The 17,778-nt window shown below is 48.2% G+C and overlaps 8 protein-coding genes across 9 annotated transcripts; 3 read left to right on the forward strand and 5 right to left on the reverse strand.

Annotated features, from left to right (window-relative positions):
- Positions 1 to 202: 202 nt before the first annotated feature.
- ONS95_010633 (uncharacterized protein) lies at positions 203 to 871 on the forward strand (the record flags this gene model as incomplete). The annotated part of the gene is made up of 1 exon (XM_058504244.1): positions 203 to 871. One exon carries the CDS (start codon positions 203 to 205, stop codon positions 869 to 871), a length of 669 nt encoding a protein of 222 aa, XP_058360957.1.
- A 309-nt stretch (positions 872 to 1,180) lies between these two features.
- Positions 1,181 to 2,470, forward strand: ONS95_010634 (uncharacterized protein). The gene is made up of 2 exons (XM_058504245.1): positions 1,181 to 1,605; positions 1,659 to 2,470. Exons 1-2 carry the CDS (start codon positions 1,480 to 1,482, stop codon positions 2,454 to 2,456), a joined length of 924 nt encoding a protein of 307 aa, XP_058360958.1. The 5' UTR covers positions 1,181 to 1,479; the 3' UTR covers positions 2,457 to 2,470.
- ONS95_010635 (uncharacterized protein) lies at positions 2,471 to 3,928 on the reverse strand. Of its 2 annotated transcripts, none has more exons than XM_058504246.1 (2): positions 3,144 to 3,928; positions 2,471 to 3,007 (listed from the first exon to the last, which is right to left on the reverse strand). In XM_058504246.1, exons 1-2 carry the CDS (start codon positions 3,807 to 3,809, stop codon positions 2,855 to 2,857), a joined length of 819 nt encoding a protein of 272 aa, XP_058360959.1. In that variant the 5' UTR covers positions 3,810 to 3,928; the 3' UTR covers positions 2,471 to 2,854. The 2 variants fall into 2 exon arrangements, with proteins under 2 accessions (XP_058360959.1, XP_058360960.1); XM_058504247.1 differs by having other exon boundaries at positions 2,471 to 2,786; positions 2,837 to 3,928.
- A 535-nt stretch (positions 3,929 to 4,463) lies between these two features.
- On the reverse strand, positions 4,464 to 4,925 carry ONS95_010636 (uncharacterized protein; the record flags this gene model as incomplete). The annotated part of the gene is made up of 1 exon (XM_058504248.1): positions 4,464 to 4,925. The coding sequence occupies one exon, from the start codon at positions 4,923 to 4,925 to the stop codon at positions 4,464 to 4,466; it is 462 nt and encodes a 153-aa protein (XP_058360961.1).
- A 2,333-nt stretch (positions 4,926 to 7,258) lies between these two features.
- Positions 7,259 to 10,299, reverse strand: ONS95_010638 (uncharacterized protein). The gene is made up of 5 exons (XM_058504250.1): positions 10,096 to 10,299; positions 9,312 to 10,043; positions 8,909 to 9,256; positions 8,537 to 8,859; positions 7,259 to 8,490 (listed from the first exon to the last, which is right to left on the reverse strand). Exons 1-5 carry the CDS (start codon positions 10,206 to 10,208, stop codon positions 8,417 to 8,419), a joined length of 1,590 nt encoding a protein of 529 aa, XP_058360962.1. The 5' UTR covers positions 10,209 to 10,299; the 3' UTR covers positions 7,259 to 8,416.
- On the forward strand, positions 7,765 to 8,403 carry ONS95_010637 (uncharacterized protein; the record flags this gene model as incomplete). The annotated part of the gene is made up of 1 exon (XM_058504249.1): positions 7,765 to 8,403. One exon carries the CDS (start codon positions 7,765 to 7,767, stop codon positions 8,401 to 8,403), a length of 639 nt encoding a protein of 212 aa, XP_058360963.1.
- Positions 10,300 to 10,474: 175 nt separating the features above from the next.
- ONS95_010639 (uncharacterized protein) lies at positions 10,475 to 13,256 on the reverse strand (the record flags this gene model as incomplete). The annotated part of the gene is made up of 5 exons (XM_058504251.1): positions 10,475 to 11,609; positions 11,687 to 12,252; positions 12,360 to 12,908; positions 12,996 to 13,041; positions 13,235 to 13,256. The coding sequence occupies 5 exons, from the start codon at positions 13,254 to 13,256 to the stop codon at positions 10,816 to 10,818; spliced, it is 1,977 nt and encodes a 658-aa protein (XP_058360964.1). The 3' UTR covers positions 10,475 to 10,815.
- A 758-nt stretch (positions 13,257 to 14,014) lies between these two features.
- ONS95_010640 (uncharacterized protein) lies at positions 14,015 to 17,122 on the reverse strand (the record flags this gene model as incomplete). The annotated part of the gene is made up of 2 exons (XM_058504252.1): positions 14,015 to 14,619; positions 14,671 to 17,122. 2 exons carry the CDS (start codon positions 17,120 to 17,122, stop codon positions 14,015 to 14,017), a joined length of 3,057 nt encoding a protein of 1,018 aa, XP_058360965.1.
- Positions 17,123 to 17,778: the final 656 nt, after the last annotated feature.

The following is a 17,778-nucleotide window of genomic DNA, read 5'->3' on the forward strand; positions in this document are numbered from 1 at the left end:
AATATGGGGTCGCAATTTCTTTGTCTCAACCAAATCAAGAACATCGAAAACTCAGATCCGCGATCCTACTGTTTTCCAGCCTTTCGGGAAGAAACAAGGATGGAGCAATGGACCTTTGACAGGCATATAATGCCGCCTTTACGCCCTTAACTCGCTCAATCACTCACCAATTTCATCCTCCGAGAATAACTAAGCCGTGAATATGTCTATCGCCGCTCCAAGCCACTTATTATTCTCGTCGACTTTACCCGTCACAGGCGTGGAAAGTGTCAGACGTCTCCACAACGACAGAACATCCCTAATCATCGACGCAATTTGCATCCGCAAGAGAGCAATGCACCACCGATCCCGAGCATTCGTCGGTGTCTTTTTTGGTTCAAATTACCCGCTTAACACAGCATACGATTTACCTACTCCATATTATCGCACGAAAGATGAGTCTGTCATGGCACTATCCGCCATTTTTGCAGCTCTCAAACAGCTACTTCTTGGACTCGGCGACTCCAGGTTTGCTGATAGGAGGGTCAAGACAGTGATCATTCGCACGAACTGCACATGGACTGTGCACCTAATCTCGAGCAGAGCTATGCAGCGACAGAGCAATTATAGAGGAGGAGGTGCTGGACGGCAATGGCATGATGATCGGGCTCAAACTGCGCTTGCTAGACTTGCGGAAGATTCTATCCGCTCGGTTCAAGCCAAGGGCATACAGATAAAGCTTTGGAACATGGATTCAAACATATTGGCGGAGGCGACGTTGCTGGCGAAAGTTGTTGCGGGGCAGCGGTCGCAGATGAATGTGATGGAATTCAAAATTTGGTTGCAAGGCGTTGGCAAGAAGTGTCGTGGAGCGCTAGGAATCTTGAGGTGACTCAACGCATTCTAAGTTCTCCCGATGACGTGGAGCGAAGGGGGTCAGGGGCTGTCTGCATTTGCTGAATGTGCTTCAAAACATTAAGCGAGACATGTAAACAAAGAACCCGAATCTAAGCCTATGTTCTTCTCTTTTTCATTAACAAAAGAATCATCAACAACCCATTGTTCTAGCCGAAAGAAATAACTTTCATTGTGCCTACATTAAGGTCAAATTTTGAGCTAACTCGATGCCAATCATCGTCCCATCATCGGTGCCAAGATTTCCAATCCTAGTCAGGACCGACCCATAAGCATTTCATACTACAGATAAGCACCCGCGTGGGCTACTAACCACGCTTTTTTGAACATAGCCACTCCAATGTTCTCGAACAATCTCGGCACTTTCATTCAGATGGCGAAGCTTACCTCAGAGAAGGAGAGCGCCAAGGCTCGTCACTGCTGTAAGCGAGCTCCCGTGCCGCGACAGCCGTCATCCCACACCTACAAGCATCGAAGCCTCAACGTTATCTTAACCTCAGGTATTCCTTAATGAACACTTCATATACTATTGAAGAGCATTGAATTTATAGTGGTTTCCAATTCTCTGTCTGGATTGCCATTAAAATGGGTGGGGGCTCAAAATTTCCGGACAACCCCGCGCTTGAAGATGTTCACGCTAAAGTCAGACCAACCACTATTTCAGCATCAGACAATCTCAGGGAATATACCGTCTTAGTCACGGGCATGGGCGTAAGTCCTCACATATTCATACAACACGTATAAATAACTGATACCACTTTCAGGCATATCCAAACGGCCACGGAGGCCACTACTCTGCCTCAGAAAACACATCCCACCTCATCACCCAACGTCTTCCCGACCATATCCCGGCCAATCACCCACTCAACCCTACCGGTTTGCCCATTCGAATTATCAACCCCACATGCGGTCCAAACTCAGCAGTGAAGTCACAATACGCACACATCCGCTCCTACGTCAAGACCCTGCATGCGGATTCGCAAGAGACTAACCAGTTGGATGCGATTGTCCATCTAGGTATGGCTGATGGATGGGATTGGTACACGGTTGAGAAAAGGGCGTTCAAAGAGGGTATGTCCAGTACGTGGTGGGGAGAGAGTGCGAGAGAGGGGTACTATATGGTTCTTGATGATGCGGGGAAGACGGTATTGGATATCAAGGGGAAAGATAAGGGGATCTGGGAGGGAAGTCCGATGGGACTTATGACAGGTGTGAATGTTGAAAAAGTAGCGGGAGATGCGAGCAGGGCTATCAATGCAGATTCTGCTAAAGGGATCCAGGATCTTGGGGGGCAAGAGAAGGAGAAGCTCAAGGTCCAGATAATTCCTCATATTGAGGCGGGGAATTACTGCTGTGGATTCATCTACTACGAGAGTTTGGCGACGTGCTTGAAGTGGAAGTTGGATACTAAAGTGGTGTTTTGCCATGTTCCGGGATGGAGAGATTACGAGAGGCTGAAGAGGGGATCGGATGTAGTTTGTGCGGTTATTGGAGCGATCTGCAATCAGATTCCGAAAGGGAAGCATGGCTGGTCCTCCTCTGTTAGCACCAATTACCCGTAGATTGGATAATAGGCATCTAAATTAAATGTGTAGAACCTTGGCAAATGTCGCCGCCATGACTTTGATCAAAGCAATGGCAAGTGAGCTTGGTCCGAATTTCAATGTCATCGATGACAGCGACTGTCGCTCAAAGCCAGATAAGTCATCGTTCATTTCTCGTCAATCCTTATAGATGTAGATCTAGGGAAAGGGACGGAAAGTCATTGAAAAAATATTGGCTAGCAGGAAAGTACAGACTTCGACTTGCGTATCACTTCTAAGCCGCGTTCCTTGACTCCCCATTTTTAAGTAAGCCGATGCTCCATCGAACCTCTTTCATATCATACATGCCTTTCAAAAGTCAGCATACACGCATGCGAGCAGCACAGAGGTCTTCTTGCCTTAGTGTCCTGCTTTCCTTAAACCCTTTTCAACGCCTCTTGGGCCAAACTAGCAGCCGCTTGATTGAATTCCATGTCCACCTGACAGAAAGACACCCGCATTCCGTACTCTCTTTCCAGTGATAAAACTTCCTCGTGCAGGTACTTGAATGGTCGTCCGTTCGGAAGAGGCTGATAGAGGTATCGCGTTAGCCTCATCCGAATTTAAAATTCCAATCAGCAGGAAGATTGACACGTAAGAGAGTCACAAAGTATTGTACGATTTTCATCACTTGTTGGCCAGAATAGATAGAAGAACAGTACGTACCCGACCGCTAGCATTGGTGTATTCTCTGCTAGCCCAAATCCAGACGAGATCACTGACTCCGTTCACTAAGTACTCAGACGTTGTCTTGATGATGACGTGAGATATGTTTTGACCGATTATCATCAAATTATGGATGACTCTCAGAGCCTCCAAGCACGCAAACAATTCCGCGAAATCAGACGTCTGCTCTGACAAATATGGCACAAGGCCACTGCGATTGAACTGCTCCGCAAATCCAGAGACCCACACCCCAAAGCCAGCTTTAGCAACACCTCGAACGAGACGACATGTGCCATGCACCGCCAAAATGACTGAATCTGGGTCATCCTCGAGTCGCCGCAAGCCCGAGTCGAAGTCATCGTAAGCTCTCATGCCATACATATTGATGTCGTACCTCCTCTCTGTGTCCGGAACGAATCTCGAACTTTTCGACTGCCCTCTACTGCTCCAGGTCCTGACCGTACTCGCATCCCTAGGCCCAGTTGGGATATTTTGAGCTCTTGGGACAGCCTGTCGTCGGGTGATGCGGCCCCTGCCGCCCACACGTGCCGCTAAGTCACCAACTGGATGTTCTTTACGGGCTTTCCGCTTCTTGCCATTCTTGCGATTCAGACTTCGAAGGAGCTGACCAATGTCGCCTTCTGGCAGCTCGGGCTTGATATTCATGATGTTTGAGGTCGTTTTAAGGGGCTGATAAGGTTCTTGTTGAGTGAGGTGGGATTAAACTTCAAACGGAAAGGAGATTTGTGGGGATTTTAGGGTGGCGCTTTGCCGTTTAGGGAAACACTGGCAAACGATATGTTGGATTATTTTCCCGGCAATAATACACAAGAACCGTGAAACCAGTTGGGGGCTATGTAGTTCTCTCTACCGCATTGACTACGCATCGTTCTGAGGACATCCATTATGATCTTCGGGAGCAGAATAGTGATATCACGTGATATTTCTCGTTCTCAGAACTTGCCTGGGTCAGAGAGGAGGATCAAAGATCGTGATGTACTGCATTCAACCCAGCTAAAAAGTTTACTACCGGTTTTGATGTTTATCTAACGCCGTCAAGACGTTGCTCTCGTCACCTAGATATCTAATCTCTCATCCGTTCTGCAAAAGTGGATCCCGCTCGCTAGCCGAGCCATTTGTTGACATTCTCAAAATCCCTATGAAGACCTAAACCAAATATTCCAGACCATTCTACATCATCCAGCGCTCCCAGCTCCGAGACACTATTAAAGAAATCTCTGCAGTAGCATATGAGCCTCATGAAGCACCGGCATCGGAAGCAAACAGAACCTCACTTCCAACCCCTGACTATGCGCCCTTTCAATCCAAGTGTGCAAATCCTGAAGCAACATCTCCCAAATCACCAGTTGCCCGGGAATTATCGGATTCCATCTCATTCTCGTCATCCCCCATACTATAGCACACCAAGTCGAACAGCCCCCTTGACTGCGTGCAAATTACCACCTGAGAAATCCCCCCTCCATGATTTCTCACAGCGAGCGCAGACTGCACAGCAACAATAGCAGCGGTCAGTTCGGCAACTGCGAGACTCTGCTCGTGGTTGGGTGGGATGTAGGCTGCTAGGTTCCACTGCGAGTTTGTGCCGAAGAGGACGGACCAGCAGGCCTGAGGATGGCCTGGGTTGTGAGTGCTTCGGTGCGTGATATCGCCGTCGATGTGGAGGACGAGGGATCGGTAATCTCGAGTGAGGTAACGCCGTTGGTTTGCGAAGTCGACTTCCCAAGTATTGCCGTAGATGACATCGTTGAAGATGCGACGCATGCAGCTGGGGTAGCATTAACTGATGGATCTTTCTGCGTCCATGTTGTGGAGGAGATGGAGAGCTTGAAGCTGTGCTCGCTTTTGGCCAGAGTTGATTCTAATATTCTGATGCTCTATATATACCACGATGTCTTTCAATCTTGAAACAAAGGCATGCAATCATCCGCGAGTTCCAGAATATTCGTGCTGTCACTTGTCAAAGAAATAATGGATTCTTACTCTGTTTGTTATGTTTGCCTTCAAGGGATACCCTCTTTTTGACTCTCTAAGAAAAGCAGTTCTATGTAATCATACACCTTTGAGCCATGCCCGAAGTGTGGCGAAGTCATATTCGGAAGTTGACGACTATGGAATACGTCGTGAAGTGATGCATGCATTTATGTTTTCGCTAACAGATAAGAATCCCATCACTCGCCCTGAGAAATGCATGATGCCGAATTAAGAACTTTCCAGAAGTATTTCATTATCGATCATTTTACCCCGGCAAGGCCCCACCAGGCTCTCTTTCCTTAATACTCCTTCATTAATAGCAAACTCTACCTCGTTCTCCCTACCAAATCGGCGGCAAGAGAAGATTCGACTCCCAAACAGTCATCGCATCCCCCATCGCAAACAAAGTCTCATTTTCAAGCCCTCCAACAGTTCCATCAACTCCATCACATCCGTCAGCAGAAATATCACCCCCCTCGTCCTCGTCCACAGCCATGACGATCGAGACGCCCCAAAACCGATTGCCCCCGAAGCCATAGCAATCAGCTGACTCCTAGAAGTACTTATGACCACTTTCGAGATCGGCAGTGCGAAATCTTGTCTCATGGCGATCTCCAGGATATGTCTCAGTGTGGCGGCAACAGTGAAGAGGTCAGCCATTTCCTGGCTTTGAGTGTATGTCCTGGGTACATAGCTGGAGACGCTGCGGGGATAGCTGGGGCTGAAGAAGACGGAGAATGCGGGTTGCATGCGCCGAAGTCGCGGAGAGAGGTTGATACCGTTGCTGATGGGGATGATGATTGAGTGGGGATCTTGGATTTGGTGTCTGATGTAGAGGGTTGGGTGGTATATGTAGGGAAAAGGGCCGTGAAGTTGGTCCCAGTAGAGGCGGTTGTGATGGCTCATGTTGACTGCGGTACCTTGCGTGAGATTTGAGAGGAGGCCTTACGAATTTGGCGAACTCTCTCCCTGATGTTGCGTCTATCGTCAGAATTAAGTGGGATGTTGAGTTGTGATGAAGTCCTCTGCTGGTAACTTTTCCAGCTCCTGTATTCATGAACTTACGTCTTTGGATGCCGTATGAGGCGGTTTTAAAAGGTCTGCCTTTACAAGAGAAGCTCATTCGTTCAAAGAAATAATATGAAACAAAGAAATAACGAGTACATGCGCGAAAGTCTGGGATACTTCTCAAGGCAATGGCTTTGGGAATTGAGAAACAAGAGCTCGAAATATTGAAAGGAAGGATTCTCATAGAATCCTTGCCTAATTATACATTGAACCGGAATGGGTCTCTAGGAAGCTGTATGTTTGACATAGGAAAAAAATAACAAGTGCGTTGATCTGATAAAGATCCAGCCAGTCGGCTATGGGTGGTAAAAATGCAGCACCATCGTTCCTAGGTCCTAAAGAGATTTGTCCAATTCTTCTTCCCGAACATCACGATTTTGCGCCTCACCCTTCCCATGTGGTACTAATACGGGGACCCATAGAGAAAAACCAAGTTCCATAGGAGGTAGGTGTAAAAGTTCCGCACAGGGTGCATTCGCTTGACCTTTGCTCCAGCACTTGATGGCCCAGAATCGGACCAACCTACTTAAACATCACGTCTCATTGTGCGCGTAAGATGGCCAAGGTGTGGTATCTGGGAGGGTGCTGATTCTGACTAAAATCTTGGGGCTCCGCTTGAATGAGAATACCTCGATGGAAATCTCGTTCTCCGACCGGTCTTGAGTGCAATTTGCATTGCGCTCCCCGAAGTTGTGATACTTATCAGCTTTGATATTCTGCTTAATATATGGCGAGTACTCCATAAGCGGGTCAAGATCTGTAGCTCAGGTAGATGGCTAGAATGCAAGAATCAACTCCCTTCTACCATCTGACAGGAAGTTCCCTCCAGGTGCTGAAATTCATGGCGATGGAAGTGATCGCGGATTGACTGATAGACCCGAACTGGCTCTTCTGAAACTTCGTCTTCTCTATTGTCGAGTTCTTTCGTATATTCTGCCGTTCGTTGACTCAACCACATATAATGACAAATTCAATTTGAATAAGAGAACCTTTCGTGCAAAACAGACAGGCCCTTCGTCATCACAAAGTTCCTCCACACCACGACCGGAGTCTCCAACCAGCACGCCGCATCAGCACCTTAGAAATCACGCATACTACCGAGGCACGTAATCGACACATAATCAATCATTCCGGAGTCATTTGCCGTATCTTCGAGGGTCTAATTAATAATACATTCACTCATGTGCTGCTTTGTCTTGTATTTCTCAACTGTGCTGTACTGGCGGCGCTCATAGGATCCACTTTCCGCCTCTTCGCCGCCAGGGCGCCGCCCCTGCAGGACGGGTGGTGATTGGTCAGAGGGGCCCGAACCCGACATCCATGATTTGAATGTTTCCATTCGCGGAATAACGTTCAAATGGTATATAGGTAGAGCTGTGTCCTGCGATATATGGCGTTTACTCTTTATTCCATTACCATCTCCTTTCACCAAGAAGAACTTCCTCCAAGCCCCATGATACTGTTGATATCTTGACTTGATTCCGCATTCTCGTCGATTTCTCACGTTCCCACTTCCCACCAAAACAAATTAGTTATACAGAGAGCAAGCAAATACATCAACATGTCTCAAGCACCTATCGACGCTCAAGCGCCCAAGAAGATCGGAATCATAATTGGCAGCACACGCCCTAACCGCATCGGCGACCAAGTCGCAGCCCTCATCAAATCCACACTATCAGAAGCATCAACCCCAAACTTAACTCTCTCCCTAGTCGACATCGCAGCCTTCAATCTCCCTCTCTTCAATGAAGCAATCCTTCCCGCTCAAGTCCCTGCCCAAGGAGAATTCGCCCACGAGCACAGCAAAGCGTGGAATGCCGAGATCGCCAAATACGACGGGTACGTCTTCGTGACTGCGGAATGGAATTTCGGACTTCCTGGAGTGACGAAGAATGCGATTGATTACTTGTACCACGCTTGGATCGGGAAGCCAGTGCTGATTGTTAGTTATGGGATTATGGGGGGCATGTCGGCAAGTGAACAGTTGAAGAAGACGCTGGAGGGGATGCATTTGAGGGTTGTGGAGACGAGGGTATCTCTCACATTTCCTGGTGCGGATCCTGCGAATCATAATATGAGTCCTGGTTTGATTGGAGCGATTGGTGGAAAGCTTATAGATGATGTGAAAGAGAAGTGGAGGGTTGATTCGAAGGAGGAGCTGTTAAAGGCTTTTGGGGAGTTGAAGGAGAAGCTTGTTTAGATGTTTTGGGAATTCAGCAGTGTGCATGGCATGCGAGGACTTGGGTTCTTCGCTCTTCGGCGTCTAAGATGGCTTTCAGATAGTTTCCTAGAATCGTTTAGTGGTTTCCATAGAGAATAGACGAGCAACATACCTGCGAGATTGCTTCTAGCCTCAATTGCTCCTAACATTCGCTTCACTGTCTCGATATAGGACATCCACAATTCTAGGTCGTCGTCTACGACACCAAAATCCAAACTCAATACGGCTGCGTACTGAGCTCGATGCAGAGCCCAGATCGGTATAGCCACCAGATTAGCCTCTGCACCCTTTGAAGCACTCATCATGCTATCGAGCATCATCCTGAGGGCTGACTTCAAGCCTAATGCAGCACGGGATTGAAAATTTTCTTTTTCATGAGCTTCACTGGGTTCAGGCTCTACCGTAATTTCAAAGCGATTCAAAACTAGAATTGCGCTGTCTCTTATTAGCTTGATTTGATCTCGAAGATGGAGTTTGACGATACCTCAAGCAGATCGCATACGGCCAACAGAGATGACCGTGACCAGCTGGCTTGAGCAGCTCCATGGCATACGATCGAAGAGTCAAGTCAACATGAGCCGCTGCGCAGGATGAGATGCTGGGCTTGGATGTGCTGACACGGTCGATCACATGGCCGAGGAGATACGCTCCTTGAGCAATGCGTGCACCGATACTTAGCTCCACCGTGCTAGGATCGGCGGGTTTTCCTTGTTGACTTAAGCCAATGGAGACTTGAAATCTAGTACCATCCTCTGAGGGTAGTATATCAGAAGGACTAGGCGACGGGATGGCGAAGGGAAGTTTCTTGTCTATACAGTCAAGCATTGATATCCTAAGTTTTGTCAATTGCAAGTTCAAACCATCGCCAGGATCTGAGCGAAGCCTACCTTTCAAGGGTAATAATGCCCCACCAAACCTGCCTCTGTCTCGCTGCGATACTCTCAGAAATCGGATCAGAAAGTGCGTCCTGAGATAATGTCTTGTCAAGGCCCAGAATATATCCCATCCTGGCACAAGACCCAAGAGTCTGATACGCAGCATCATGCAGTGCCTGGCAGTGTTCATAAAACGCTATCAAAAGCCCCGCCTGTACCATCTCAATTGACGACCTCCCAGTCGACTGAAACAAACCACTGAGGCCCTTAATTGTGTCATAAAGCTGTTGTAAAGTGCTTGTCTCTCGAGGAATCTTCGAATACAGCTGGCTCACCAGATGGATCGCCAGAACCAGGATGGCGACTTCGCCTTTTGGAGAACTACGCTGTTGCAAGATTTGATCGAAAAGCGTTTCTTTGGAAATGATTGGAAACCAGACATGGACGAATTTGAAATATAGAGAGCACGAGGAGAGAATCCCATCTTCAATAGCGTCGCGGTTGATAATAGACCAGAACTGCTCGGTGAGTTGCTCATCTAAGTTCAGGACACTGAGCTCTCCGGGCACTGCTTGGAACGATGCATTTGGAGAGCTAAAATTGTAGGGGTTTAGTAACTCGTGGAAATGATTCCTGGTTTGAGGTTGGGATGTGGCTGCAGCTTGCTCGATGCTGGTACGGATTGGCTCGGACTGAATTGAGGAACCATTAATCTGAAAATGGTAATGGCATGGGACTCGCAGCCTTCGAAAACCTCAGCACGGCTTGTTTGTTGATGAAGAAGGAATCGACTTACTTGGAGCACCGCGTGCAGCCTGGTAGAGTTCTATCGCACTTCTTCTTCCGACGCTTGCAACGAATGCAGACAGTAGATGATAGCAGGGGCTTCTCGAATAACAAGGATTCCATCTCGCTTCTATACAATAGGCGTACTAATGTTGGCCGTGAAATATAATGATGAGTCTCTCTCAGTTCGATGTCGGGGATGAAAGCACATTCGCCGCAATGATGACAAACCTGCCTGGTAATGCCCAGTTTGAGTCACGTGATATGGTGATTGGAAAAGCAAAAGACCTCATTTTCAAGAAGCAGTGATTGCCATTGCCTAGCACTCAAATGAGTTTGCGTCCTGCCCTGTATGGTTATTCAAAGGACAAGCACATGTTTCAAAGTAAGTCCTTATGTTTCTATTTCTCTCTGGAAGCTGTACATGAAAATGGATGATCAAGATATGAATCCTTAAAGGAGAAGGTACTTCCTTGAAATGATAACCTCACAATTGTCAAAGGGTTCTTATTGTTATCTATTGACCCTTCACTGATTTTCCATGAGCTGCTCATGATTTTGTGTGCCCCTCCAGCAATTCCCGAAAGCAGGTGTGTTCAAGGTAGAAATTCGGGAGCGTATGATATCGATCCTGAAGCATTTCTGGAATTTGCTGAAGATCTCAGCAAAGACCACAAGATTGTGCTTAGCAGAGATATCATCGTGGCTCTCCTCCACCCACAAGCCATTCTTAAGTCCCAGCTGGCTCGATATTTGGCTCTGTATCTTCTTTTCTAGGAAGCGGATTTTCACAGACCATCTGACAATGTGACAATTCATGCAAGATGCGCCCCTGTAATTTCAAGCGTTCCATCACAATAGGATAGGACCTACACCAGTCCATCCCCCGAATCTTCTCAAACGTATAAGTAAGGTGATCACCGGAATTATGCCGCGGTAGATTCTCCCAACAGGATCCAACATCGCCTTGCAACATTTCAGACACGATCTTATGAAGCCATATACTATTGCTTGAAAAGGTGATCGTAGGTTTCCGGTCTTTGTACTCGTATCTGAAGACGGCAGCAACCCCTGGCCGGCCTCTTACTGTAGGATCTCCGTCTTTCAGTGTTGCGTTCCATATCTCCAGCACTTCGAGCTTGGGCATGAAAGCGACAGCCCGGCACGAAGTTGTCAAAAGATTCTTCATAACTGTGCGGTTTATACTTGTACGCAGAGACTCCGAGGTCAGAGTGAGGGTGCGAAGATTCTCCCAGGGGACCACGTCAGAAGCCTGGGCCCCCTGAATGTTAGGAACTCGAAGTGGCCAGAACTGGGCAAGAAAATCTTTTGCATCGATAAGGAAAGCCACCGATATGTTTTCGAGCAAACGGCTTCTATCTGAGAGGTTGGAGCCTAGAATCCGTCTAAAATCGCGCTCGGCGTCATGATCCGGCGAGTGTAAGATATTGTTGGACTCCTCGAAGAGATAAAGGTTCCGTAGTGTACTTGGTAAGTCTGATTGATGAAGATGAAAGTCAAAGCCTGTAGTTGCGTTTGACATGTCAGCCAGGAGTTTTCATTTAGGGTTAATTCCTGTGATATATTTGCCCCCTACGTACCTTCGGTAAAGTCTAATTGCTGCTGTGCATCGACATAAAACCATCCCTCGCGACGGAACTCTATGAGGTTCGTAAAGCTCTGACTGAGAAGCTTGCCAATAGAATATCCACAGATCTTCCGATAGAACTGTCTTCGAATAAGCAAATGTGTGACAACCTCGACCTCCGGCAAGCGTTTGACCGAGAGGAATTTTGTGAGTCCCCATTTGATCTCTAGCGTGCCCATTAATCTCTGTTTGGCTTCTAAACATATCGTTCTTTCACTTTCCCTTTTCCCCTCAACCCAGCCATGAAATTGGTCATTGAGGCTTCCCAATTGTTTGAGTTTTTGGTGGTACGCGTCGTCTAGATAATTTTGGACTTCTCGAATTTCTTTGTACGGGTAAATGGGCTCAAGATGAACATCTCGAAATGTATGTCTGCAATCACTTGGAGAATAAGCGCCGAGTTCTAGTTCCAGGCCTCTCATACTGCGACCGTAACGGCCGGAACTTGGCTGAAGGACTGTCCATTGAGATAGAACTTTCAATAATTCCCAGACGGATCTGGTAAAGAGGTAACTATTCCTATTAAATTCGAGTCAGATATTTGACACCGGCCAACAAGAGCAACATGGGATGTATTTATGAATCAAGATATGACCAAACAACAACCGCGAAATCATATTACTTACCTATTCTTTGTGTCTTCGTCCTCTTTTGTTTGACAGACTGAGCAGTCGTACTCATCAAGACGAACACAGAGGAATATATGCTCGAGATAACCTCGTCTCCGATTTTTTGCTGTGAAGTTTTCCAGATTGCGTATTCTATCGTAGTCGAGAACAAGCCGTCGAAAATTCTGTTGTTCAAAAACTGGTTGCCATTCTCGACAGACTGTCGCATAGCCGGCGCGGAGAAATGGCAGAGATGGTTGAAATTCATAATCTTCTATTACCTTGTCGAGGATCATCAAACTGATCTCGGCGGGCAACTTGGACCAGTATTCCGGCAATGATTGTGGTGTGCCGAAATGATCAGAAGCAGGTTCTCGAGGGAGTTCCCAGGGTGAGAGGTGAACGGATGCCATGATCCTGAAACACGAGTTATTCGTCGTTTTGGTGGTGTGAGGAGCGAATAGCCAGCAGCTTGCAGGTGGGATCCAAAGCCCAGGTGAAAGTTCTGGTGTGAAAAGCGCGTGATAGTTTGAAAAAATTACTAGAAATTGTTCGAAAATTGGTGAACTAAGAAAATAATTTAGCGAATAAATCATGAGTCAGGCTGGTGATTATTTCATGGAACGGACAAGGTAAGGTAAAGTCGCGACTAACTAGAATTTAGTACCTCCGGCGTGGGCTAAAATTCCCGATCCTAAGACTAGGCAGAAACATGGATGTATAATGAGCGTAGAGGGCTTAAAAGTTCCTTCCAATGTATGTGAACCGTCTCTCGGGTAAATTTGGAATGGTGAGATATGAAATTGGATGTTTAGACATACGTAGAAGAATTTAATGCAAGTGGAACTGAAGGAACTGGGCTTTAATGTACCCCGAGGATCTGATACGCTAACATGACCTTGCGGAAAGACACATCTTCGGCACTTCTCAGTACTTCTACGAAGATAGGTACGGACAGATATGTACTCAAGCCTATTCCCGATATCAAAGGAGTAGAAGTTGCAGAACAGATACAGAGGCTTTAAGTACCAGGGTGCAGGAAGGACAGTACCTACCGAAATGATCTAGAGTCACGCAATATACCGACTTTTTAGAACCACGCACATCCATCCACTATCTCCTGCCCTTGCTCCTTCCCAATCCTACCAGGCACATCCCACTTCCCCTCAAGTTCTCACACAAATAATGTCAGTCCACTTCTCCCCACCACACCATGTCACCAGAAGGGAAGCAAAATCATAGTCCGATATCAAACCAAATCGAGCCAAATCATAACAGTCATAAATTTCGTGCCAGGTAAGCAAGTACCCTAAGTACCAAACCCTATCACCTGTGTGATATCTAAGTACTCCAAAATATTCAAGCTGTCTTAACACAGACAAGCAAAGCAGCCTCCCAGCCATTCATCCATGCCAAACCAAAAAGCAAAGCAAAGCAAGGTAAGGCAAACCTCGAGCGCTTGCTCGCTCGTTCGCTCTCGCCCCATTTTTGTTGTCTAATATCCCAGTCCCGATTTCCGATCCCGATTCCAATGCATTGCGTTCCAATACAAATGTACAATATCAACCCAAAACTGCTTGTTTTTATGACCAATCGCTCGCCAGCCCAGATTTTAAACCCGACCTCGTACTGTTGTCCAGGAGATGGTCTACTGAGAGTGTATATATATATACTTACTCATTCACCACCTCCCTGATGCTCCACCTCCAGTCATCAGCCCCCCGATCAAGAGTAGCGCCAACCCACTTCTCGCACTTCCTTCTCCATCGTTCCTCCTCTTCCCTCTGCCTTTTTACGAACTCAGGTCCGACATCGAACTCTTCGCCGACAAGCCAGTCGTCCTTCAACGTGCTTGCACCATCGCTCTTCCTCCCGCCGACTTCGTCCGCCTCTTTCGTGGGATTGTCCTCGAGATCTGGGACGTCCTTGAATACATCTTCTTCGTCATCGAAGGCATCGAATCCATCCATGGTGTCACCAGCCTCGCTCTTGCCGTTTTGCGGCTGGCTGGGCATCTTCAGCCAGCACATCCTTTGAGGGTCGAAGACCATGCCACCGACAACTTGAACGTTTTGTGAAGAGGTGATGTTCTGGATGAGAGCGGGTCGCGGGGTGGTGTTTTCTTTCTCACGATAGACTTGGGGGTCCTTCTCGCGGAAGATGTGGGATGGCACCGAAGCAGTTGAGGGTGACGAGGCTGGAGCATCGAAGGGTGTGAGGTCATTCTCGTTACCTTCCCAGCGGTAGGTATAAGGATTGTAATACATTCCCTTGATGGCTAGAAATATGTTAGTGGTGGTTCGGCACGTACGGATGGCGGTACACTTACACTTCGGATTGTTCAGATTCCCCAGCGGCTTGATGAGCTGGGGTTTCTGTGGTGGGCCCCTTATCTTCTTCGGTTTGACAGATTGTGCGTGGATGTTGCTGAGACCTGTAGTAGCAGAGACTTTTGCTTTCCATTGATTCGTCAGAGCAGCCAGAGGAGCACCTTGAGCCGAAGGAGCACGTTGAGCAATAACATGCTCTCGTGCCATTCGACTAGCATTCGTGTCACGAGCAAAGCGTGGCAGTTCATCTCTGGATCTTGCCGGTGAGTACGGTGTGAGAGGAGCTGGTGTGATTGTTCGTAGTGGGGGTGCATCTTGGTGGATCTTATTGCGAAGGTTGGACAATTTAGGAGGTCCACGACCGACAGGTTCCTTCACAAACCTCTGTTCCGTGTCTTTTGAGGTTGGCAGATCATCAAATCCATCCAACTCAAAACCATCACCAAATTGCTTTCGACGAACCGGTTTGGTCATGGTCCGTTTTGGTGCAGCTTCCCGTGCCAAGGCGTCAACCCCTCTAGGCCGTCGCGGACTTGGGGATCTCATAGTTGATCTGGACACCGCGCGAGATGAGGGACGAAGCTCAATACTGGTGGTGGAAGACTCAGAATCGTGCCGACGGAAATGACGGGAGGTTTTGATTGTAACATGATGCGACTGGGCGCTTGAAGTTCCTGCCGGGAGGAAGGGCACTGGATTCTTTCTTGCATGAGACATGCTTGATTCGGCTCCAGTACGGTCTCTTTCAACAGGGGTCTTGGGCCGAGACATCATGTTAGTCCTGCTGCCATCCGTACGGGAAGGAGGTCTCTCATAACGGGAACCAATTGGTTTTGCTGGAGACTGAGGAAATGAACGCATCGTCGGCATCGACCGCTTCAGCTTCAGCAATTGTGCATTAGTCGTTGTAGGCTCGTTGCGAAGAGCGGTGATGGATGGCTTTCCCCCTAGGTCTCGCCGACGAGGCGTTGTAGGAGGTAATGAGTGGACTGAGGATGGTGTCGTGGGTGTTGCAACACTTGTGATGGAAGAGTGTGACGAATGACCTCCCATCCTCGATTGAGATCTGCGACTACTTCTGAGAATGGGTCCACCGCTCTCCGAAACAGGTTCTAGTGATGATGGATGGCGTTCGTGACCACCGAGTGGGCGAGGAAGTCGTGATGTGGTGGATGGGGCTGGCTTTTCTTTTTCTTTCTGCTGGTTACCGAAGACGAGTGCGACGGCAGTCTTAGGACGAGTAGGACTTGTCTGGCGTGTCGTTTTCATCTTTATGTTACGATTAAGTGTGAGCTTGTTAGAATCAAACACATCTCCATCCCCGATCTCGAGACCAGAGAGGAAATCGTCCTTGGCTTCTGTACGCTTTGCAACGTGCTTGTCGGTAGTTTCGTGATCAGGCGAGCGATCTTGCTGCCTCCTCTTGAGGATGTCGTCGAAGTGGAGGGGCCCACTTGGGAGCACAAGTCCGTCTAGACCTTCATCCTCGCTTTCAATGGTCAATGAACTTGATACACTTGGACTGAGTGCAGTCGCGGACGAGCTTCTGTTCGAGTTACGATCTCTCTTCGTGCCCCCATGCCTGGTACCCAAGCTACCACCTTCTCCCCATTCATCTGCATCATCCTGGGTACTGACTGGTGTTTTCGGAATCTCGCGGCGAGTTGACAGTCTAAGTGGCTCATTGCTAGAGGGTAGTTGGAAATCTTGTTCGAAGTCATCATCTCCCTCAGCTTGATTCTCTGCTTTCTGAGGAGTTGGAGGCGTGACGAGAGGTAAAACTTTGGGTGCTTGGCGGCCTTTGGATACTTTAATGGTGTCTCCTCCATCTCCAAAGAAATCATCATCCTCGTCATCACGAAATCGATCAAGCATGACGTTTGTAGATGCTGTTTTCGGTTTCAGATCTGGCCGAGGGCTCAAGTTGAATTTCGGTGCAGGCTGTAGAGTCTTCACTGGACTGGCTTGCGTAGATCCAGCGCTGACTTGTCGCAACGCATCGGGAAATTTCGACGCATCTGGTCTCTTGATAGTCAATCCACCTTCGCCTGGAAATTCGAGGTCCCCATCATCCCAATCATCTTGTATGATCTTCTTGATTTTCCTTCCGCCGAGTCGTTTAATTGTGCCACCCGTCAGTGCCGAAGCAGGTACGTTCTGTGGTATTGGTATTCCGGCTCTTGCTGCCGAAGCTACCGCGTCTATAGTTGACTTCTCATCGTCTCCAGGCAGATGGATGTATTTCTCCTCATCCCCATGATTCGAATCAAAGTCAGAGCGTAAAGATAATCGTGAAGATACGGAATCGCGGTGGTGTGATGTCGCTGTCGTTGCCAATGACGCGCTTCGGAATGTGAAATCATCGCCTCCAATGTCTAGATCATCGTCGTCCCAGCACTCCATGGGTTCCTCCACCACCGCCTTACGCGGTTTCAATGTCAACTTGTCCATTCTCCAGGTATTTGCTGCAAAAATCAAAGACGTGTATCGCGCTCAAGAGGGGAAAGCAGGCAAACTCCAGCCGAGCGATCAATGGAAAGCTCTCGGGATGCAAGGAGCAACAATCGCGCAATTATCGAGGTCGTAATTTCATGTCCATTTGGCTGTGGGATATCGAGACTGGTATATCTGTGTATTCGTTGCTGGTTTGTTGGTGCTGTCGGTGGGGAATGCGCTTGATGTTGTCTTCGTCGCGGTGTGCTGTTCGTGTTCGCTGTTGCTGGGCCCAATTTTCCTTGCCTGCCTTCTGTTCCCACCGCCGGTCGCAATATTCCTCCAATGCCCACCAGGCAGCCTGTCGTGTCGTTTGGCGGCGTGCAGCACTGCGGAGCGCTGAAGCTGTCGATGATGAGTGAGGTCGCAGGTCGTTGTCGTTTGGTGTTGAAGAAATCCGGGTCGTATCGATAGTCGATTGTGATGGGATGGGATGGCTCGGATGGGATGGCTGGGGCTTGCTGCTGTCTTTCACCAGCTGCAGGTGGGCTTGGGCCACCTCCAGACGAGCCACTCACCAAAACCGGGTGTGCTCAGATAATCACGTGATGAAGAAAAACGCGTCGCGTCGATCGCATCGCGACAGCATGGCTGTGCTTGCCTTGCCTTGCCGA

This window comes from Cadophora gregata (genome assembly GCF_030347475.1).
Source record: "Cadophora gregata isolate MNR1 chromosome Unknown scaffold_4, whole genome shotgun sequence".
In the NCBI taxonomy this organism is placed as follows: domain Eukaryota; kingdom Fungi; phylum Ascomycota; class Leotiomycetes; order Helotiales; family Ploettnerulaceae; genus Cadophora; species Cadophora gregata.

Coding starts and splice junctions, on each gene's coding strand:
- ONS95_010638 (XM_058504250.1), bottom strand. CDS start 10,208: ATGGAATCCTTGTTATTCGAGAAGCCCCTGCTATCATCTACTGTCTGC. Junction 10,044..10,095: donor GGCTGCACGCGGTGCTCCAA/GTAAGTCGATTC, acceptor AGGTTTTCGAAG/GCTGCGAGTCCCATGCCATT. Junction 8,491..8,536: donor GGCTAGAAGCAATCTCGCAG/GTATGTTGCTCG, acceptor AAACGATTCTAG/GAAACTATCTGAAAGCCATC.
- ONS95_010634 (XM_058504245.1), top strand. CDS start 1,480: ATGGGTGGGGGCTCAAAATTTCCGGACAACCCCGCGCTTGAAGATGTT. Junction 1,606..1,658: donor TCTTAGTCACGGGCATGGGC/GTAAGTCCTCAC, acceptor TACCACTTTCAG/GCATATCCAAACGGCCACGG.
- ONS95_010635 (XM_058504246.1), bottom strand. CDS start 3,809: ATGAATATCAAGCCCGAGCTGCCAGAAGGCGACATTGGTCAGCTCCTT. Junction 3,008..3,143: donor ACACCAATGCTAGCGGTCGG/GTACGTACTGTT, acceptor TACCTCTATCAG/CCTCTTCCGAACGGACGACC.